This window comes from Nymphalis io, chromosome 15 (assembly GCF_905147045.1).
Source record: "Nymphalis io chromosome 15, ilAglIoxx1.1, whole genome shotgun sequence".
NCBI classification, from domain to species: Eukaryota; Metazoa; Arthropoda; class Insecta; order Lepidoptera; family Nymphalidae; genus Nymphalis; species Nymphalis io.
Window position 1 is genome coordinate 9,166,183 of NC_065902.1, and position 20,942 is coordinate 9,187,124.

The 20,942-nt window shown below is 31.6% G+C and overlaps 1 protein-coding gene across 1 annotated transcript in view; it reads right to left on the bottom strand.

Annotated features, from left to right (window-relative positions):
• Positions 1 to 1,258: 1,258 nt before the first annotated feature.
• The window catches only part of LOC126773807 (uncoordinated protein 58-like), a 159,833-nt gene continuing 140,149 nt past the window's right edge, over positions 1,259 to 20,942 (bottom strand). The window contains exons 2-6 of the mRNA XM_050494996.1: positions 4,995 to 5,180; positions 4,406 to 4,593; positions 2,723 to 2,942; positions 2,052 to 2,280; positions 1,259 to 1,896 (exon numbers count right to left, since the gene is read on the bottom strand). Coding sequence (XP_050350953.1) covers positions 1,422 to 1,896; positions 2,052 to 2,280; positions 2,723 to 2,942; positions 4,406 to 4,593; positions 4,995 to 5,180 — 1,298 coding nt within the window. The 3' untranslated portion in view covers positions 1,259 to 1,421. The remainder of the gene's footprint in view (positions 1,897 to 2,051; positions 2,281 to 2,722; positions 2,943 to 4,405; positions 4,594 to 4,994; positions 5,181 to 20,942) is intronic.

A 20,942-nucleotide genomic window follows, 5' to 3' on the forward strand; every position in this document is an offset into this window, starting at 1 on the left:
AAATGGTCGTCATATTTCGCTCACAACTAGTTTGAATAAATAACTTCGGTACCACGGTGATCCTCAATTGTACACATACATATTTGAAAACAAGAATATTATTTAGTTATTTCAAGGATAATACATGTTTGTAGTTGATTACTGTTTATGTGAATATGCAAAATTTCATGATAATGGGTTTAGTAGTTAAGATGTGAAGGCACGACAAACAAACAAGCAAATAAACAAAGCCATTTTTGAATTTATAATATTAGTAAGGACTTCAATTTTTTCACCGGTAATTGATATTTTCAGTTGAAAAGTTTTTAATAATTTCATGCGTAAATCTTTTCATTTCAAACACAAAATTAAATTTTGAATGGCGTTAGCCTCGTGGTTAACATACTAACAAGGTCGCTTTGCAAACACGGGAGTCGAAACTCAAGTTAGCGCCCGCAAAATACATTAAAGCCCGTAAAATACAACACAGAATTCAGTAACGATATTAGTTGATAAACACCTCCTATCGTTTATTACTTATCTTTTATGTACAAGTTTCCTTTTTTGTTTTTTGAATAACAACAAATATTTAAAATAATTCTACATTCAAATTTTATAAATGAATAATCTTAGCGGAAACATACCAAACAGTAATATGATTTTTAAACTAAGCTAAGCTTTACTCCAAAGTTACACTCTATATAAGTCATTAAAATAATTTGAAATTCAATTTCGATTCGAAATTCACATAAATAATTCACTAGAATATCAGCTACAAATGTTATGGGTAGCCATAATTTAAGGACGTACAAGCCCCACTGGACCGCACGTAATCCCGTGTCACGGGGATTTCACCGTGCATCAGTACGGCTCGAAATCGGTATTTGGCACAGTTAGCTTGTGTATTTGGAATACGCAAATATTATTTTAATCTGTGCCATCGGAAATTGTACGACTATTTTCCATAGCGGTTTAGCTTTGTGACCTTGATTTCTTGGTTTCATAGGTTTCACCTCGAATATATTGCTGTCAAGATGCGGAATGAGATACAGAATTTTTTATGTGAAATGTCGTCGACAATGTGAAGAATGGTGGGGGCTTAGTAAAAGAAAATTACAATTCACACAATTTTATTGTTTCATTACAATTTCAGCCTTGCTTTTATGAATAAGTTTTTACATTATTTACATCACAAATCTTTTTTCCTTGAGTAAAAATACTGTAAAAAGTTTCAAATTTCCTCATAGTTAGTTAGATTTACGCAGATATGAGAAAATAATGATATTTATCTATACAGTGTTAACATGAGATACAACGTCTAATAATAAGAAGTACAGAACAGATCCTGGAAAAAAGGTGGATCATGTAGTAACTCCTTACAACAACGATCATAACATCCTCAATTGATTATCTGTTGAGCTGGAATCGCTCTTCTCATATTGTCATTGTCGGGTGAGACCTAAACTATTGGCTAGTTGCGTACATCGAGCGACTACTTCGTCCTGTAGAAGACTAAATGCCATTGCTATCAATATGAGTCCAAATACAAGATATGCACAACACGCGATCATTTGAATGTATTCACTCTTAGAATTTTCGGTACTTTGCTTTAAGGTCAAGAAGCTGGTTGGGACAAAGTCTCCAAAACCAATTGTAGCTAATGCTATGAAGCAGAAATAGGCAGCATCAAGAAAACTCCAATTTTCCCATACTGAGAAAATGGCAGCTCCAACCGCTATATACCCTAAGAGAAGGAAAAGTACAATTCCAACTGGTACGTGACAATGTTCTAGACTATGATTCTGGTGCTGTACGCTGGTGGAAGCACTGCTGCTAGGCACAGCACAACTCTTCATCTTGTGGTTTTCTTCACTCCATATCAAAGGCACTCTTGACGGTGTATCGTGTGGGCATATCCTGTTGAAAGTTTATAAAATAAATACTGATTCAAAAAAATTGTTTTTACTAGCTAATCCCTGTACAAGAGTTGAATTGTTTCTATAAATCGAAATTTTGTTTACATATTTATGTAGGACCATGTAATAAAGTAACAATAAAAACAACAGTTTTACCCTTCATCGGGATCTTCCGAATCATCTAAATCTTCCTGACTCCGGTTCACGAATATTTCCCCACATTCTTCGGCTATCAGCTGTTCTATCGCCGCTCCTCGAGGTCGCTGTATCGTACCTCTCCCTCTGCCTCGTGAAGGACCATGTACTGTCGCGAGACACTTAATATTGTTTGCTGATCTCTTACGGTCGAGTGTCTGTGTTTGGAGTGCTGACGACGTTTGTGGTTCTGAAAATGCATAAAAAAGTAACATAGTAGCATGCGAGTATTTCGCAGCTACATAAAGAAGTATTTCTGTTAATAGCATAAAAGCATACAAAAGGCAAGAATCCGCAAACTTTGATTAAAATCCATGAAATCTAAAAATTTATCAAACTATATAACATATTATCCCAAAATCATAGTTTAAATTCGTCAACCTAACGCCATTCTTATTTGTACAATAATTATTTATTAATAAAATCCAAGCTTTTGTATATTCAATTCTCTGTCAGTTAAACAAATACAAAATTTCATTTTCATATTACCATTAAAGGCCGGAGAAGGTATTGCTCATTTCAATTTTAAAACCTTTTGATGTTGCATCGCTCCAATTCCTCAGGGAGTAATAATTCTCCGAATTATGATTTACTACATACTATTATATTAAACGATGTTTTTAGGTTCTCACCATCAGATAAAGCATTACGCTTCACCCGTCCCAAGGTCGCAGCTCTAGGACTCATCGGTGCTTTTTCAAATACTTGTGAATACTGTCCCCTATCACCAGCTCTTGTTTTCACAATTCCAGGTGATTTATGCATTCGTGGAGGAAACGAAGTGTACTGATTATGTTCTGCTGGTTGCGGAAGAAGACGTTGTTGCTCGTGTAATTGAAAATGATTCTCGAGCTGCGAACAAAAGTTTCAATTCAAAATTGGTACAGGATGATTAATGATGCAAAAATGTCACTTTGTAACATTCACATGTAGCCTTAAATATCCAAAACGTAAACGTAATTAATTTTTCATATAAAATATATCTGTATTTGTCAGAATAAGATAATGATATAAATGAGTAATTTGTTTTTTTTTTTTTTTTATAAATAGCTTTATATAGGAAAATATAATAGTATTATTGTTCATTACTTATTTGTCTTTGTTACAATAACAGAATGAAGAATGGAAAACAATCTTTAAACTTGACACAGAATACGATTGTGAAAGATCAGAATATTATATGCGTCATTGACTATAAAAATAATTATAACAATTAAAGGATATGCATCAAAAAAGCATATCGACCGAGTGAGATACGAAGTGAGTTCCCAAAGAGCATGACTGTACTCATTGTGAAATGATATTTTAATTAATTGAGAATAGAACAATTGACTAGAATGATGGTAAATAAATATAGCTACTACCTGTTAAGCAGCAATTACCCATTAATTTGTTTTATAAATCCTTACTGCTTTGTTGGGAGATAAATAGAGTTTAGTGTTTAGTTAGTTTTTTAAGTTTATACTATTATGTGATTGGCAATCTCATTATTGGATAATAGCAATTTGAATTAACAATTATAATTAATTTTTAATGAGCGAAATAAATTGAACGAGTCGTGACACAACGATCTCCATTATATTTGAATAACTGGTAAGACAAAGCAAAATTGCTAATCTTTTACATGATATTGCATGCGAAAATCTAGTTCAAAGTTAAAAAAATAAATAGTGTATCTATTAAGTATACAAGTCTAGTCTAGTAAGTAAAAAAATAAAAAGTGTATCTTTAAAATGTAACTACATTACATTTTAAAGGGTTACGGCACATCAAAAACTAAAAAAAAAAATTTTCTTAATACAAAAAAAACACGAAATAATCTCTAATATTGACATTTATTTTATTAATACTCGTAATACTATACGAGTAGGTTTTTATTACAAAGACTGGATAATGAATAATAAAATTTACAAATAAAATCGAAAGCAGCCTTCGAAATTTTTATAAAACCCTTTCGTTTTATTTTTATAACAATAAAAAGCTTTTGGTGCTGACTACTTACTTCAAACATATATTTATTTCTTAAATGAGTCGCTGCTGCGCTGTTGAGACGAGAGGAATACAGAAAAAACTTGACAGCGCTTTGTATTAATTATCATATTTTTGATAAAGAATAAATAATTTATAAATTATATGCAACATGAAAAAAAATACAATAATACCAGTCGTCGTAGATGTTAAAATAAGATCGCGCGTTGAGAGGAGCTTGTAAGGCTCGCGCGGTTGAAATTTGTAATTTTGCGCGCTCAAGGATAAGTTACCACTGCAAATGAGTTGGTCCAAGTGCCTTTTTGATTTTGATCATCGACACATACCTCACCATCTTTTCTCCAAGTATTAGGCACTTTATTTTTAGTAGCTCGTAGCCACGCTAGTCTTGCCAGTCTTGCCAAAGATGCTCCGAGGCCTGCCAAGCAAGCCAGTGTTAATGGCACGCCAGCCGCCGCATACGCTACTGTAGCTGCTCTGCCAGCAGATGTTCGAGGAGAAACGTTGCCATATCCTAAGAAAATATTAATCAAATTAAATTTTGCTAATTCCAATGAGCTCCGCATATCATTTATATAGGATTTCTCGAATGTTATTAATTAATTAATTAGACTGTATAAAAACCCTAAACATGTACTACAATGTTTGATCGTTTTACATTCTAAGCTTTTATTCATTTCAAAAATACATACATATTTTAATGGTAGTAAAGGGAGACCCCTTTAATTTGGCCCCTTAATTAAAGTGATAGTTACAGTTGACTTCGATTGTAAATTTTTCCAAGAACTTACAAGTAACCCAGCATTTATTACGTCATAACAAATGCAGCATATCAATTTAATATTTAAAAGAATAACAAATATAGAGAAGATTAAAAACAAATAATTAAGGTAGTCGAGAAACAGCGTAACTGACCGATTGTAGTGATGAGCGTGATACAATATATCAGGGATCCGGAGTATGTCCATTTGGTGTCCAGTGCTAGCTCAGCGGGTTGGGAGTCAGATTGCCTCGCCGCAGCAACTATTGACGATTCGAATTTGCGTAATTGTTCATGGACCAGTCTTGTCCAATTACGTTCATATAGCACGTTCAACCGTTCTGAAACAATAAGCTCGTGGTTAGTTAGTACGCTACTGTGTAAGAGTGCAATTGTATTTGTAATAACTATGAATAATAACATATATATTTTTTCTTATAAGCAGTGAAGGAAAACAACACGAGTCTTTTGGAATTTTGATAATTAAACAAAACAGTGATAGTCTTAAGCGCATTTTTAATATTAGTTGTTCGGAGATATTAAACTGTGAATATGTTGAAGCATTTGAAATGATAGTTTGTTTAAGTTAAAGCAAAAAGTAAAAAAATGCATTAGGTTCAATTAGGTAGCGGACCGTGAATTCCACTGCGGCAAATCTCGTCTTTCGTTAAGAAAAATAATTTGATGTTCAATCTATTGGTCTACTTCGAGTTCGTGGATGTATTTCTTAGTTTCTTACGATTCTTAGTTAGTTCAAATTTATTTTATTTTATGTTTTTTTTTTTTAATTCTATCTCACTCGCTAACATAAAATATAAATAAATAAAAAAAAAAAACAAACAAATCTGGTTGAACAAAAAATAAATATTCTGAGAAATGTGTAAATACCAACTTTGAGTTAAGTCTAGAGTAATATATTACGTAATATTAAATTTAATAGAATATGGAATAACTTCCAATTCCCTTCACATTACAAGAAATTATATATTTTGCAAGCAGTAAGGAATTAATTAGCTTTTACTTCAGCTTACCATGAAATGGGCTATCGATTAATATTTCAGACTTATAAATAATGTATTTCAAACAATATAAGTTGTTTTAGTACAATTCAATTAATATATAAGAATCATATAATTGTATATGATTTGTAAATTATATTGCAGATACAGATTTATGTTAAAAATATTTAAAGATTAATTTAGTTTAAGAATTTACGATAAGAAATTTTAATGGCTGGTAATAGCTTTAAAGAACTTTTTGCTTAGATCAATTGTTCAATCAAGGTTGTTCGATGTAATTAAAATTTAAACGACAATAAAGTTTTGTAATATAACAATATTTAAGTTTAGAAGAATTTAATAAGTATGTGGCTGCAAATATTAATACTGCCAGCGTATTACATGCATTCATGTCTCGCAAGAGACTCGTATAAGCTTTGTACCGCATCTTAAAATGAATTTATTAAGAATAGATTAAAAGCCGACATGCTGGAAGCCTAGTGGTTGGAAGATGAGAATCTTAAGCGAAACTCAAAATGAGGCAGGCACCACTAATTTTTCATAATATGTTTATAATTCATTCCGTTTTTTATAGAATAGTTAGGAAGGCTTGTAAGTGATCACCAAGTTATTTTTTCATCGATACATTGAATGAAGAGCCGAGATGGAACAGGAGTTAGAATGCGATCCCACACAACCCAGTTCAAACTGTTGATTTTACAATGTAAATGTTTGTATAGGATGATGTTTGAGTTTTCGATTTGTTGAAATCGGAAAAGGAAAATTCAATCAGGAACTTATTTATTTATATGGCAATCTTTAGGAAATGGAATTATAGATATCTCTTCCTTATATCAACATGATATATAGCATTGTCTCGCTCTTTTCTTCGCATTTTGAAGGTGGTGTCTTCATCTTTCTACTCTTAACATGATTAAATTTATGATCACCGATTGTAAAATGCCAGTGAGCGAGTGATACACGCATAAAAATGCGATACGATTGAATATGAGTTTTGCAGAATTATTTGCACTTATTTCAGTAATTAAATATAATCCGTTAAAGTTAAGTATCTTCCAATACTCACAGTAACAGCCTGTTAATGTCCCACTGCTGGGCTAAGGCCTCCTCTCCCTTTTGAGGAGAAGGTTTGGAGCTTATTCCACCACGCTGCTCCAATGCGGGTTGGTGGAATACACATGTGGCAGAATTTCAGTGAAATTAGACACATGCAGGTTTCCTCACGATGTTTTCCTTCACCGTAAAGCACGAGATGAATTATAATCACAAATTAAGCACATGAAAATTCAGTGATGTTTGCCCGGGCTTGAACCCAAGATCATCGGTTAAGAGTCACGCGTTCTAACCACTAGGCCATCTCGGCTTTTCCAATACTCAACTCAAACGAAAATATGTGTTTTTATTTTATAGCCAGTATTATGCTAGAATAAGTAGGTATATATCAAAGTATGTAGATAAACACAGGACTCACATTAAAACGTGACGTCAGTTTTAAAGTAAATTATATCATCTTAGTAATAATAGTATTTTGATTAAAATATTCATAATTTAATATTCTTCATATAATATGAAGAATATTAAATACTTATAATAATGTAAACATGAAATAACAAATTGGATTAAACCCAAAACCCATGACTGAGTAAAATCAAAAAATAAAAATATAAGACATGTATTTAAATCGAGAACATTAAAGTCGTGCAAAAATATTATCTCATGGAATGCATAATATATACCCAAGAGTTAACAGTCTCATATATGATTTATACATCAAGATACACCTCGTATTAATGTATAATAAAACTCGTAACCTCACAAGAGACGAAAAGACACGTTTCCAGTTATCGCGGTATAAATATTGCTACTGTGGTCCAATAAAATTTCGATCAGAGCGGAATTTTCTAGCGAAAAATTCACACGCTATCAGCACGGACGTGGTCCTATCTCGTCGTATTAACGTTGCCAATCTCAATTGGGTTCGTGATTCTGCATTGGGGCCGCCTACAAGATCTTCAGTAGGGTAGGTTTTGAAGGCGAATGAGGTCGTGTTAACGTTTAGATATGAGATAAGTGTGTTTGACTATTCTTAATATGCTCGCGTAGGAGATGAATTTTGGTATAATTGTGTGTGTGTTTTTTAATAACGCAGGCGATCTGATGATTTTTAATTTTTTAATTTTTGTATATTGCGGATTTATTAAATAAATATTTAAAAATAATATCATGATGTTGTTTCATTTTCAAAATGCTTTTCGAACCAACATCATAAAATTATACTTATTTCGATTTTGTTTAACTCAAGCGATTATTAGTTTTTAATTTATTCAGAATAAAAAAGCATTAATCATTAAAAGTACCATTAATTATCGCTTGACTATACATATTTTTTTCACAAAATGACTACTCTTACTGTTTTACAGTTATTTAGTACCTTACTTTAAATGAATATAACGAAAAAACGTCCTAAATCCATACCGAAGGTTTTTTACTATTAAATCCTTATTTATATCTTAATAAGGACTGAATTCAAAATTTTCGTGTTTAATTTTATCATCTTTTGTTGCGACAGCACAAACATCGTGATCGTTTCATCCAGTATAATCAATTATACAAACGTGCCTTTTTATATATTTCGTTTACACTAAAAATATATAAACTGTAAATACGTTTGTTACTTTTGTTACTTTATTAAGTTAAAACATATGCACGTTACAAAATCATAAATGAAGTTTTTAAAGTTTCGTTAAATGGACGAGATAATAGTACAGTATTAAAAAATCGAGTATGATAAATAATTACGAATGTAACAAGGATATTTTTTGTTTGCCCAATTGATTATTATGATATTAAATAATACTTAAAACCACTAATCTATTTTTTATTACAGTTAAAATATTATAATTATTAAATTAACTCCTGCACAAGCTATTACCGCGTGGAATAGTGATAAGAAGGCTAGCACGTTTCCCCTTTGAATCGCAATTCCGTTGCACTGGACGAAAAATGAACCAGCCCTTCTCTGAAACCTAATTTAATTACTATAAATCATTCACATTTCTTAACATACAGTTATCATACTACATAAACAGTTTCAGGAAGAAAAGCCTTTTTTTGTCACAGTACCTTCAGAAAGGTAACCGGGTTCTATGGGGGTGGAACCGGGTTATGTGGTATTCTTACCCACTAAAACTACGTGCGGGATCGTGTTGATATAACGCATCCGTGGCCAGTCCCGTGCTTTGCTCCACTCGTGAATCGGCGGAGCTCTCATCAGGGGGCGAATCTCGCCCCCTCCCCCGCGCACTCCTCGCTAATGCGTACGGCAGCGCGAGGCCATCCCGGCTGCCGTCCTCCAGAGGTAAAGAAAAGCCTATTCATGGAAGAAAACATATTCCATGCGATTTGCGAAAAGCTATATCTAAATTAATAATACACTATTATTCCACATAACTTCTTTCACATACTCGACTTTATGTCGAGTGGAGAAGTTCACGTTGAATAAAGGCTTTAACGTTGATCATATGACTTAAATACGAAGTTAAATTAAATATTAAGGTAACGAGGTACATAATATATTATGTATATATATAATATATAATTGAATATATGATGATGAAAAATTCTACGACCAGTAATAAACCTCGGACGGAAATTGGAATTCCTGTTAGAGTTATCAAGTAAAACTAAATAAGTAAGAAAATTAAGACTTCAAAATACTTGATAATGTTGAGCTCGATATCTACAACATATTACAGTTATATTCTTTATTCATTAATTAATTTTATTTATTATGCAAAGATTAAAATTCTTATTTATTATTTATTTTTAATATCAAAATACAATGTCCCTAAATTAAGAACTGGCACGCTAATAAATATATAAATATCCACCCTTCTAACGCCTTTGATATCATAGAAGCCTGGCATTAATGATATTATGGTCAAACGTGGATTGACATATCAAACGTTGACATTTAAGCGATATGGTCAGTTTTAACAAGCAATTTCATGAATGTGAGTTGGCCACGTGTTAGTTATTAGTGATGATATCGGAGATCTGGCCACGACATACTAGCAATATGGTACCTAAATTGCTAACTTTTTACCTAATAATTACAGAAACATAATCGCTAATCTTTCCCGAAACAAAAAATCTACCGTAAAACATTTACAGAAAACGATTTTTTATGCACAGAAATGCCGGTAAAATATAATACGAACAATGTGAACAAACTAAGATTCTGTTTGCCAAATTGTTTGTCATTTGTCGGTCACGCGAAACACCGCTTCGTCTATGCTGTTCGATCAAACTTCCTTATTCGTTTCAGCCATTGTTATGAACGGTGGATAATATTCTGATCACTAACCCTACATAAGTTTTGCCTTTAAAATAATTCATTGAAAGTAGAAATTAAGAATGTTTATTATGAACAAGCCTTCATAAAGAGGTAGTCGACCTTTATTTATTTGCGGGTGTATAAGTGAACATAGATTTCTCTGTTTATATTAATTTGACATATTAAGTTTTGTTTTACACTGATGTAATTTTTATTTTAGTTATTTTGAATATATATGTTGTTTTTAATGATTTTTCCTTTCCATATTTGTATAACATAAGAATAAATACTTTTTAAAAGTTAACGTTGTGAGTATTTTTTATCAATAAAATGGTTACAATTTTTAAATATCGTCAGCGTTGCTAAGCATCACGCAATAATAACAAGATAGATTTTAATAAAATGTCTTGTAATGGGTGGGTCAGCATATAAAGGGTCCTGGAAAATATAAAAACCGAGGGAACATATGTGTTTCCGTACATCATTTTGGTGATTTATGTTAAGAATTATTTAGGCAAGTAATTTCAGACGACTTACTAAAGTACCACAAAGGGGAAACAGCTGTATCATTAAACCTCGATATAGTTTTGTATTAATATAGTATTTAATATATACAAGTCTGTGATAATAATAATAATAGTAGTTTATTTGCATGAAATATAAAATGATATACATTTTACAAACACATTTACATAAATGACATGCTTAGTCACATAAATGATATGCAAATATTTTTATAAAATTACAAAATTAGGGTGACTGTATATTTATTCTATAAAATCTTAAAAAATTATCATGGTTAATTATCATTACAATTAAATTATTATCAAATGTCAAGTCTGAATACATATAACATAAACTCAAACTTATTAATAATTAATATACTGTATTAGGAATCAGAAGCGTTAAACTTTAAAGAAAACACAGATTTAATCACAAAATGTAATTTACTTCAAAATCAACTCAACTTATCATATTTCTTCAAATCGATATAATTTTCAAAGGACAAACGACCGTTAATTTCTACACAGGAATTAACACAATTCAATAAAATAACAACAGCAAATAGAAATAATAGAAATAAGTGGTCACCAACGCCCATAGACATTGGCATTGTAAGAAATGTTAAACATCGCTTACATCACCAATACGTCACCAACCTTGGGAACTAAGATGTTATGTCCCTTGTGCATGTAATTGTAATGCAGAAAAAGTTACTTGTGAGTGTTTGGTGGACTAGCGCCGGTGTCGTTTACTACAGCTTTCTAAAATCTGGTCAAACGGTTACGGCAGATATCTATTGTCGGCAACTGCAAACCATGAAGGAAGAACTAGCTGCTAAACAACCGATATTGGTCAATCGCTCTAGGTTACTGCTGCTTCACGACAATGCAAGAACACACAAACTGGTGGTACTGGTGGTATGGTACTGGTGGTAGGGCTTTGTGCAAGCTCGTCTGGGTAGGTACCACCCACTCATCAGATATTCTATCGCAAAACAGCAATACTTGATATTGTTGTGTTCCGGTTTGAAGGGTGAGTGAGCCAGTGTAATTACAGGCACAAGGGACATAAAATCTTAGTTCCCAAGGTTGGTGGCGCATTGGATATGTAAGCGATGGTTGACATTTCTTACAATGCCAATGTCTAAGAGCGTTGGTGACCACTTACCATCAGGTGGCCCATATGCTCGTCCGCCTTCCTATTCTATAAAAAAAAAAAAAAAAAACTTGCACAAAAACTGCACAAAAACAGCTACTAAGTTAGATGAGGTGCAATTGGAATGTCTGCGACATCCTACGTACTCTTCGGACCTTGGTCCAACATTTTTTACGGAATTTGGACAACTTTGTACAAGAAAAAAACATCAACTCTGATGCGGCAGTCCAAACCGCCTTCAAAGAGTTTACTGATTCTCGCCCCATGGTTTTTTTAGTAACGGGATCAATGAACTACCTATTAGATGGCAAAAGTGCATAGATAACAACGGTGCATACTTTGATTAATTAAATATATTTTACAAAAAAAGAAATTGACTTTATATTCCTCCCGTACAAAACGCCAATTTCATATGTAAGGATCTAATAATTAATATAGTGCAAGTATAATTATATATATATATATTAGTATAAATTATTAATACATCTCGAGTTTATCCAGTCAAGTCGATATGGTCCCGAGGATAGCACAAGTGCGTTTTAACCGAAGGTGATGTCTCAAGCGCAGGCAAAAAACCTCATTTTTAATCGACTTAAAAAAAATGAGGTTCAATATTCGACTGTACGTATTTTTTTATGTATGTACACCGGTTTTTCTGTAAATTGTGGAACGATTTTTGTATGCTTAAACTGTATCTATAAGCATTCATTCAGTGCTTAGCGATGAAAGAGAAACTTAAGTGACAAAATCTTCATGTGATGGATAAATATCTGTAACATGTGTAGCCAACAACCCTCATTGGAGCGTGGTATATATGCTTGAAAATTTTCCTCAAAAAAATCCCATGGCCCAGAAACTTTTTCTCTGAAAGGGAAAAGCCCTTAGCCCAGTATTAGGATATTTACATACTAGTACTTACCATTCAATAGATTACAACTAAAATTCAATTCCATACCCAAAATATTATCATGACAAACCTAAATCCGACATCGAATCTATGTGATAATTGTTTGCTTGTAATTAGCGGAATATTTGAAGCGCAGATTATTCCTGTTTATTATGTTTAATACTAAAATTGTAATATTGGTGTAGTCTATGAATTACTAATACATTTTTGTGTGGTATTAAAGTACGAGCTTTATATAGATGGATTATCTTGGGTTGGCTGGAAGACATACTACATACTACATATTATTTAGTTTTTTATATTTTTCTGTATTATTTTCTTGTGTTGTAGAATGAAGTATAAACAAATATATGTAACTACTAAACTAGTCTGATGGAATTTCTAATTGCTTTGCCTTCGTGTCAAGAGACAGAAGTTAGGTATAGAAAAGTAGCATGTTCTTCCTTGGGCTTCAAGCTGGCTTGATATTAAAATTTTATCAATTTCGCTTCATTGACTTAATCATGAAAGCGTTAAAGAAAGACAGAGTCACTTTCGCATTTGTAATATTAGTAAAGATGCAAGTAGGATATTAAAGTTTTTAAAAAACCTGATCTGATTATATCCTCTTTTATATACTTGTATTCTTATTTGCAGTATACATTTTGAAATAAATTTTATTAAATCAAAGTATTATTTAAATAGTCTTTCACAAGTACTTATGAATTTAATATCAACTTTTACGTATGTGCTAGGTACTTAAAATAGCTTAGACCTGTATAATAATTAAATATCAACTCGCTTTCTTGTCTGTTTTTCAGTACAAATTTTGGGATCGATTTCAATTTAAAACTAACTTTCTCTGATTTAATTATAGCTTTCAATTCGTTAACGACTTTTGTTTCTGTCGGGCAAGGGGCTCATTCGTGAGATCAAAATTCTAGGGCAAGCGAAACGTACTATGTTCACTTGCAGTAACAGGTCCTTTCAAGTCGTTGATATTAAATGCTGTCTACACTGCGTTGCCATGTGCATTGTATCAAAGTATATTTAGTAATTTTCCCACCGTTAAATTGTAGAAAGTTCATAGCTGTATAAAAAATTAAAGAATGAAAAAAAAGACCAATATACTATATGCGAAGTCGAACAAGTATTTCTGTATGGAAAGGAATATATACTACGTAAAGTAAATATCAAATATAAATCTATGATGCTTTGAACCATAACAGTCCAATGGCTTTCCATAAATAAAATCGGTGTAAAGTTCAAATCGCATGCAACGTGGGTTTCATGCAAAATGGGCTTGATTTATATGTTTTTCATTTCCGACACTTCAGAAACATTATATTTATTTTGCGATCATACTAATAATTATATTATTATTGCTTAATTAATTCGATTATTACACGTTTAACTATTATTCCATTGTTTTACTAAAGTGTAAATAAAAATAGAATAACATTTGCCCAATTTTTTTTTTTCTTTTTTACCTGATGTTAAGTGGTCACCACCGCACATAGACATTGGCGATGTAAGAAATATTAACCTTATTTCCTTACATTGCCAATGCGCCATCGACCTTTTGAACGAATATGTTATGTCCCTTATGCCTGTAGCTACACTGGCTCATTCATCCTAAAAATCGGAACGCAACAATACTAAATATTTTTGTTTAGCGACTCTCAACCTTAGAATTATGCAAATTTCATTAGAATCAGTGGCACAGTTAAAAAGCTTTCGTAAAAGATGTTACATGGAATTTTACTGGCTTAGTTCCTGAAAAAGTTTCACTTCAAAAATCACAATTCTGATAATTCCTTACTATTTGTTAACGAGTGTTACGGCTTTGTTTTATGTCCGTAATAAGCAAGTTGAATATGGTTACAATACGGTGTCGTTTTATTATGGGCATGCATATACGCGACGTTTGTCGGATTTGACAGTATTTTATGTTTTTAACACCCTTTTATAAAAGATACACAAAAAATATACTATGGATATTTTTAAGGTTGCAATTTACGATTTTTTTATTATGAATTTCGACATTGAAATTTGTTCGCGCCTTAACAGAGTCCACTAATACTAAGCTTCAATATTATCTTTTATATATATTAGAATAGAACAGTTTCTGTCTTTGCTTGACAGTAAAAATATTAAAATATAATACTGTCATATTTATTGTTTATCATTTGCACCGTATACTCATTTTTATTATTTCTCTATGACGGCCTCATTGGTCTAGTGGCTAGGTATAAGGCTGTAGATACCAAGGTGCTGGGTTTAAATCCCAGGCCAAGCCAATAAAAACTTATTGGGTTTTCTGGTTAAAAATTCTAAATACCAGCTCGGAGTTTGGAATTTGGACCTGTGTACGCTCCTCGCCTTGGAAAGCACGTAAAGACGATAGTTCTACGCCGGAACTCTTTCCGATCATGTCGGATTGCCATCCCATCGAATTATGAAAGCGAGGGAATAGAGAGTGCACCTGTGTTTGTGCACACTCATATATATCATATATAAGAGTGTGCACAAACACACACACACATATATATGTATATATATATATAATATTTATATATATGTAAATATTATATATATATTTATATATATTATATATAATATTTATATATATAATATTTACATATATATATTTATTTTAATTTGACACCGTTTGACAAATAGGAAAGTTGACTCGTTACGTACATATTATTTCATGAAGGCTTTTGTACTTATATCCAATTTATAATAAGTTATCGCTACGTTAGATTGCAGCGCATCATCTATACAATTTAAACGATCGCCATTATTATTTTAATGCATTTGTCTTATTTGTATATTATGTTCTATTTATTTCAAATTTAATTTTATCATTGCTTATTAATTATAAGCCTACGAAAGATAACCTTAGTTCTGTCCACATGTGACAAGTTCCAAATATTCACATTAAGTTAAGTTGTAAGCACATTTTATATATGTGTTGGTATACAAATTAATTGGTATTTCTAATTTAATTGGATGTTATCACGTTATGCTGCATTTGATAATTTGTACAACCAATTAATATAAACTTTAGTGTCATAATGTTAATCTTCAATACATAATGTGTAATACATTAAAGGATTTCTCATTGGACCGCAGCGTTGGGGTTTAATTGCTCAAACTAATCAAGCATCCTTAATCATCAAATGGTCAATCAAATTTGACATAATCACGCTATTATGCATTCTTAATTATATAATTAGAAATGATAACAAAAGCTCAGCCCAGCCATTGTGTTGTAAGTAAAAATATCAGATTAAATTTTATATTGTAATGAATATTATCCATCATGTTTTCAGTTCACTGAAAACATGAAAACAAGCTTTTATTTAATAAAATCTAGCAAATAATATTGTATCGTCATTAAAACTAAAATTATATGTGTGGAATGCCGTTTATTATAATATCATAATACTATAGAGGGCTATTATGCTTACTAATAACTAATAAACTTTGCATATTTTGTATGTAAAATCGCATGTGTCAGAAAGAGATAAATCAGTGTGTAATTATGCGCCTATATACAAATTTTGTAAAACCGTAATTTTTATATAACCTGTAATGTAAAACAAAAAATGAACGCCCAAATTTTTTCTCAATTGTTTAATAAAAAAATGTGTTATTATAATTTCATATAAATGTCATTTGATGTTTACTACATCTTTCTTCTTTGTAAAATGATAATTTATTTATCCCATTATTTTAGTCAAAAAATATGTTATTATTTATAAAAGGCACACATTTGCTATCTTTAGCTTTTCTATATATGTTTTATATATATTCAAATATTACGTACAAAGTCTTATTGTGTTTACTTTAGTTTTGGTTTTGGCGTACGATTAGAAAGCGCGCACCGCCAATTTTCTCTCCGACTGCTGATACACTTTACCTATTATCAAAAAAAAAATAACAATTAATTTATTATGCTGGATTATACAGCTGCATTTTATATATTTTTTCATTATATTGCTAATTATTATTAGAAAGTTTTACAACTAACATTTCAAACTATTTTTAACATCAGTTTTATAATTACCTTTTATCCCACCAACGTTTCTTTGCATGATTTTAAACTTATAGGTTTAATTATAAGCTTAATTTAAATAGTTTTAATAATAATATTTATGTTAAAAGTAACACAACTTAATTTAAATAATTGAGTTATAAGTCGGTTAAAAGTTTTGGTTGATTTCTTTCCTATAATAGCCCAAAATAGGCGAAACCACCTAGATTGAACAAAGCCACTTTGTATACTAATCATCTTCGAATATTTTCAGTATTAACAATAATAAATTTATTTATTTTTTACATAGAAGCGATAAATCATATTCTGAAATTGAAATTCAAATCTTATTTCGGCGAAATTAATTTTTCCTGAGATTCAACCTTCGTTTGGAACTCGTTTCGTACATGTTAACGTAAAAATCCGTCCATCCAAAACAAATCTACCTTAAATCATGTTAAATCACAATGTATTTCTGCATGTCAAAGTTTTAATTGAGGTTTGAAAAGAGCAGCGAATGTTATGAGTTGGACTTTGTTAATTTGTTCAGAGTTGCTATGAAGTGTTTGTTTTGATGAAAATCGAAAGAAAGTAACGCGTTAGTTAGTTAGTTATTTCATTTACGGTAACAAATTGTTTTTGAAGCTTGTCAAACAATGCGGAGCGAAATAGCACTGTCGTCGTAGCGATCTACTAAATGTTTAAGGTAATGAACTACTCCATTCAAGTATTCAAAAAACATTATATATTTATTTATTTATATATAAGCGCTAAGCTCAGATATGTTTATTACAAAAAAATGTGATACTATCCTCTTGACCGATATCGGTCAAAGCGACCAATCTTAAGAGAGATTAGCCAACTCCAATATATTATTGTATATATATATATATATAAAGTTATTTTCCGTTGGTGATAGAAGTGCTGGTTCGTTCTTCGCCCAGAGAAATGGAACAACGGGGATAAGCTGGTATCATTTTCGCCCCAATACAACGCTATCAGAAATAGCTACTCGACAAATTGTACAGTATGTGTTTTTAGTATTTATTTATATGCATTATTTAAATTTTTCAAAGTAAATATTTCATACGATCAAAGCATTGATTTTATAAAAAAAATCTTTATATGTTTATCTTTCTTTTTATGTTTCTCTCAAAATACCCACTACAAAAAGTCAATGCGAACTTGAATTTAGAACGTATTTATATGATTCTACTTACCAACTTCCCAAACAGTAATTATATTTTTTAAATTTAATGCCAAACGATATGTGTTTGATCACCCTTTTTTTCACGCAGTGGAAACCTTCTGAAAGGTACCTAGCTCCCATGGGGGAAAGGGTTATGTGGGATTCTTACCCACTAAAACCACTCCGATGGCCGTCCTCGGCACGGATCGGAGAGACCGCGGGATCGTATTGATATAACGCATCCGCAGCCTTTCCCGTGCTTTGCTCCGCTTCCTCAGAGGGCGGAAGTAATCGCCCCCCCGCACTACTCGCTAGTGCGTACGGCAGCGCAAGGCCATCTCGGCTGCCGTACTCCTCAGGGGTACTTGATCATCCAGTTCAACCAAGCAAATCAACATATCATATGTGAGATATGTGATTTGCCCACAATATTGAATTACTATTAGACGCCAAACATTACACAAAATTCTTTGGGCGTAAAATAAAACCTCGTTACAGTTAGTAACGAAATTTTATCGGTGCAACGCTTAAATTAAATTTTTGTGTTAGCAACATATTTTATTAAAAACTAAATGATTATATTAAACGTATGGAAAACTTAGTCAAATTAAGCATATCGTTCGGTATCGTTATCTTAGAGCCTTCATTTGATGTTCCAAATAAACTTCCAAGAATATATAATATATATACAAACATACACATAACTACATACAAATATATATTTTTTTATCTAAATAAAAAAAACGCAAAGATTTCTCAAAATCAGATGATACACCAAGAAATTAATAATGACTTCTTATAGTACTTTTTTATCATAGCTACTCAACTCTCAGCTTTATTTACAGGCAATTATTTATAACAAAATGAAGGGAGCTCAGTGTCAACACGTTCACCTCTGAGTTGGCGGCAATCAATCGCAACATTGCGGTACGTATTGTATTCAAACAGTACTTGGCAAGCATCCAACTAATTATTCATGTAAATTGAAATAACACAACGCACTGTTTGATGGCAATCACCTTTGTGTATGATTAAGTTCTCTGATTAGAATTTTTAATATGTATCAAATATTTTTCGAAAATTAATCAATAAATACTAAATCGCTAAAATTGACCAATTGCAAGCTGCAGTCATAACAAATATTATTTGTCGTGATAGCGACCATAGTTATAGGTATAATTTGAATTTCAACTGGCTATCTATTACAGTTCTATAGAAACAGCCTTACGACAGGTAGACAGACAGGTGTAGACATAGTAAAAGGGCTGCAGCCTTTGGGTACGAAATCGTAAAACAATTCTATTTGAAGGGCCGGTTCGCGTGGTTGGTAGATACTTGCCTTTCACGCCGAATGTCGTGAGTTCGATTCCTACCTAGGACAGACATTTGTGGGCATGAACATGTCTATTTGTCCTGAGTCTGGGTGTAATTATCTATATAAGTATGTATTTACAAAACAAAAGTAGTATATGTAGTATATCAGTTGTCTAGTTTCTATAGTACAAGCTCTGCTTAGTTTGGGATGGCCGTGTGTGAATGATATTCCAAGAATATATATGTATAGCTTTCGCTCGAGTAGAATTCAGGTTTTAACTAAAAGAGTATCAGTAAAAAATCAATAGATTAAAATTAATACCTGCTACTATTTTCCTCCTGACCGATTTCTAGCCGAAGCTCACTGCGCAGGACTTATGTGCAGCATATTCGTAGCAGAAGTGTGTGCGCAAACGCAGGTGTATCCTCTATTCCATCACTTTCATAATCCGATGGGATGGTAAATCGGTACACGAGTGGAAAGAGTTCAGACGCAAGACCAACTGTTTTACGTGCTATTCTTCTATTTATCTATTAATCTCCTAAGCCAAGTATTTTTATTTAATAACTAAATCATTTTTATATTGTTTAGTTTTCCCATCCAGAAATTATCTAAATGTTGGTAAAAGATTTTAGATGTGAATAGTTTTGGAGATTACAGTCTACAACTGCGACTTACAAACTTTATAATATTAGTGTAGACAAACATCACTCGATTAATATATAATAACCCGGCAAGGACATTAAATAACTTTTACTATAGTTTATGCGTGTATTATACCTTAAAAATAAGATGTATATACCACCTTCTCGTAATTTTTGTATGGAATAGTTCGCTGTTATATTCGATCTAATTATACGTACTTAAACTTCCAGTTTAAGCAATGTTCAATGTGCATAATTATCCCCTTTAGATACATCAATAATTACATGATATGAATAGTGGAAATCATTCATATGATACGATAAAATAGTTCAGAAATAACACTAGAATTATAATCCACAATTTAAATTTATTATATCCTTCAAGCTCCAATCAATATACGTCCTTTCCGAACGGATGACTTTCGTATGACTAACCAACTCATAGTTTCATTGCATAATGAATAAATGAATGTAATGCTTGAATGAGAGAATGATAGATGCATGATCGTAGCATAACAAGATATATAATGATAAACACATATTAATTTCACAATATTAACCAAAATAAAGTATGTATTTAATAATAATAAATGCAGGTTATTTAATATCCATGAAGCTTCAATTTAACGATGATGATGATGAAGTCCTCCCGGACGATTAAATAACTATGCAGGATACATTTGTGTGAGATAAATATATACTCGCGTGTGTGCGTAAACAAAGGGACAAGCTTCTATGCCGAAACAGTGTTCTATTAGTTTATATATAATAATATTTTATAAAAACATATAAAATAATATTATAATAAAACAAATTATGCTAATAATTTGCGTACAAAGAATTTGAAATTCTTAAAAGAAGTCCTTAATTAACGTGATAAAAAATTTGTAAAGTTATGCTACTAATTAACATTTTAATTACTGTTTTTTTTCTTGATCAAACGAGACAAGCATCACAAGTAAAATATTAATGAAGCCATGATTTGTGTTCTTACAACTATAGATATGTTTGTC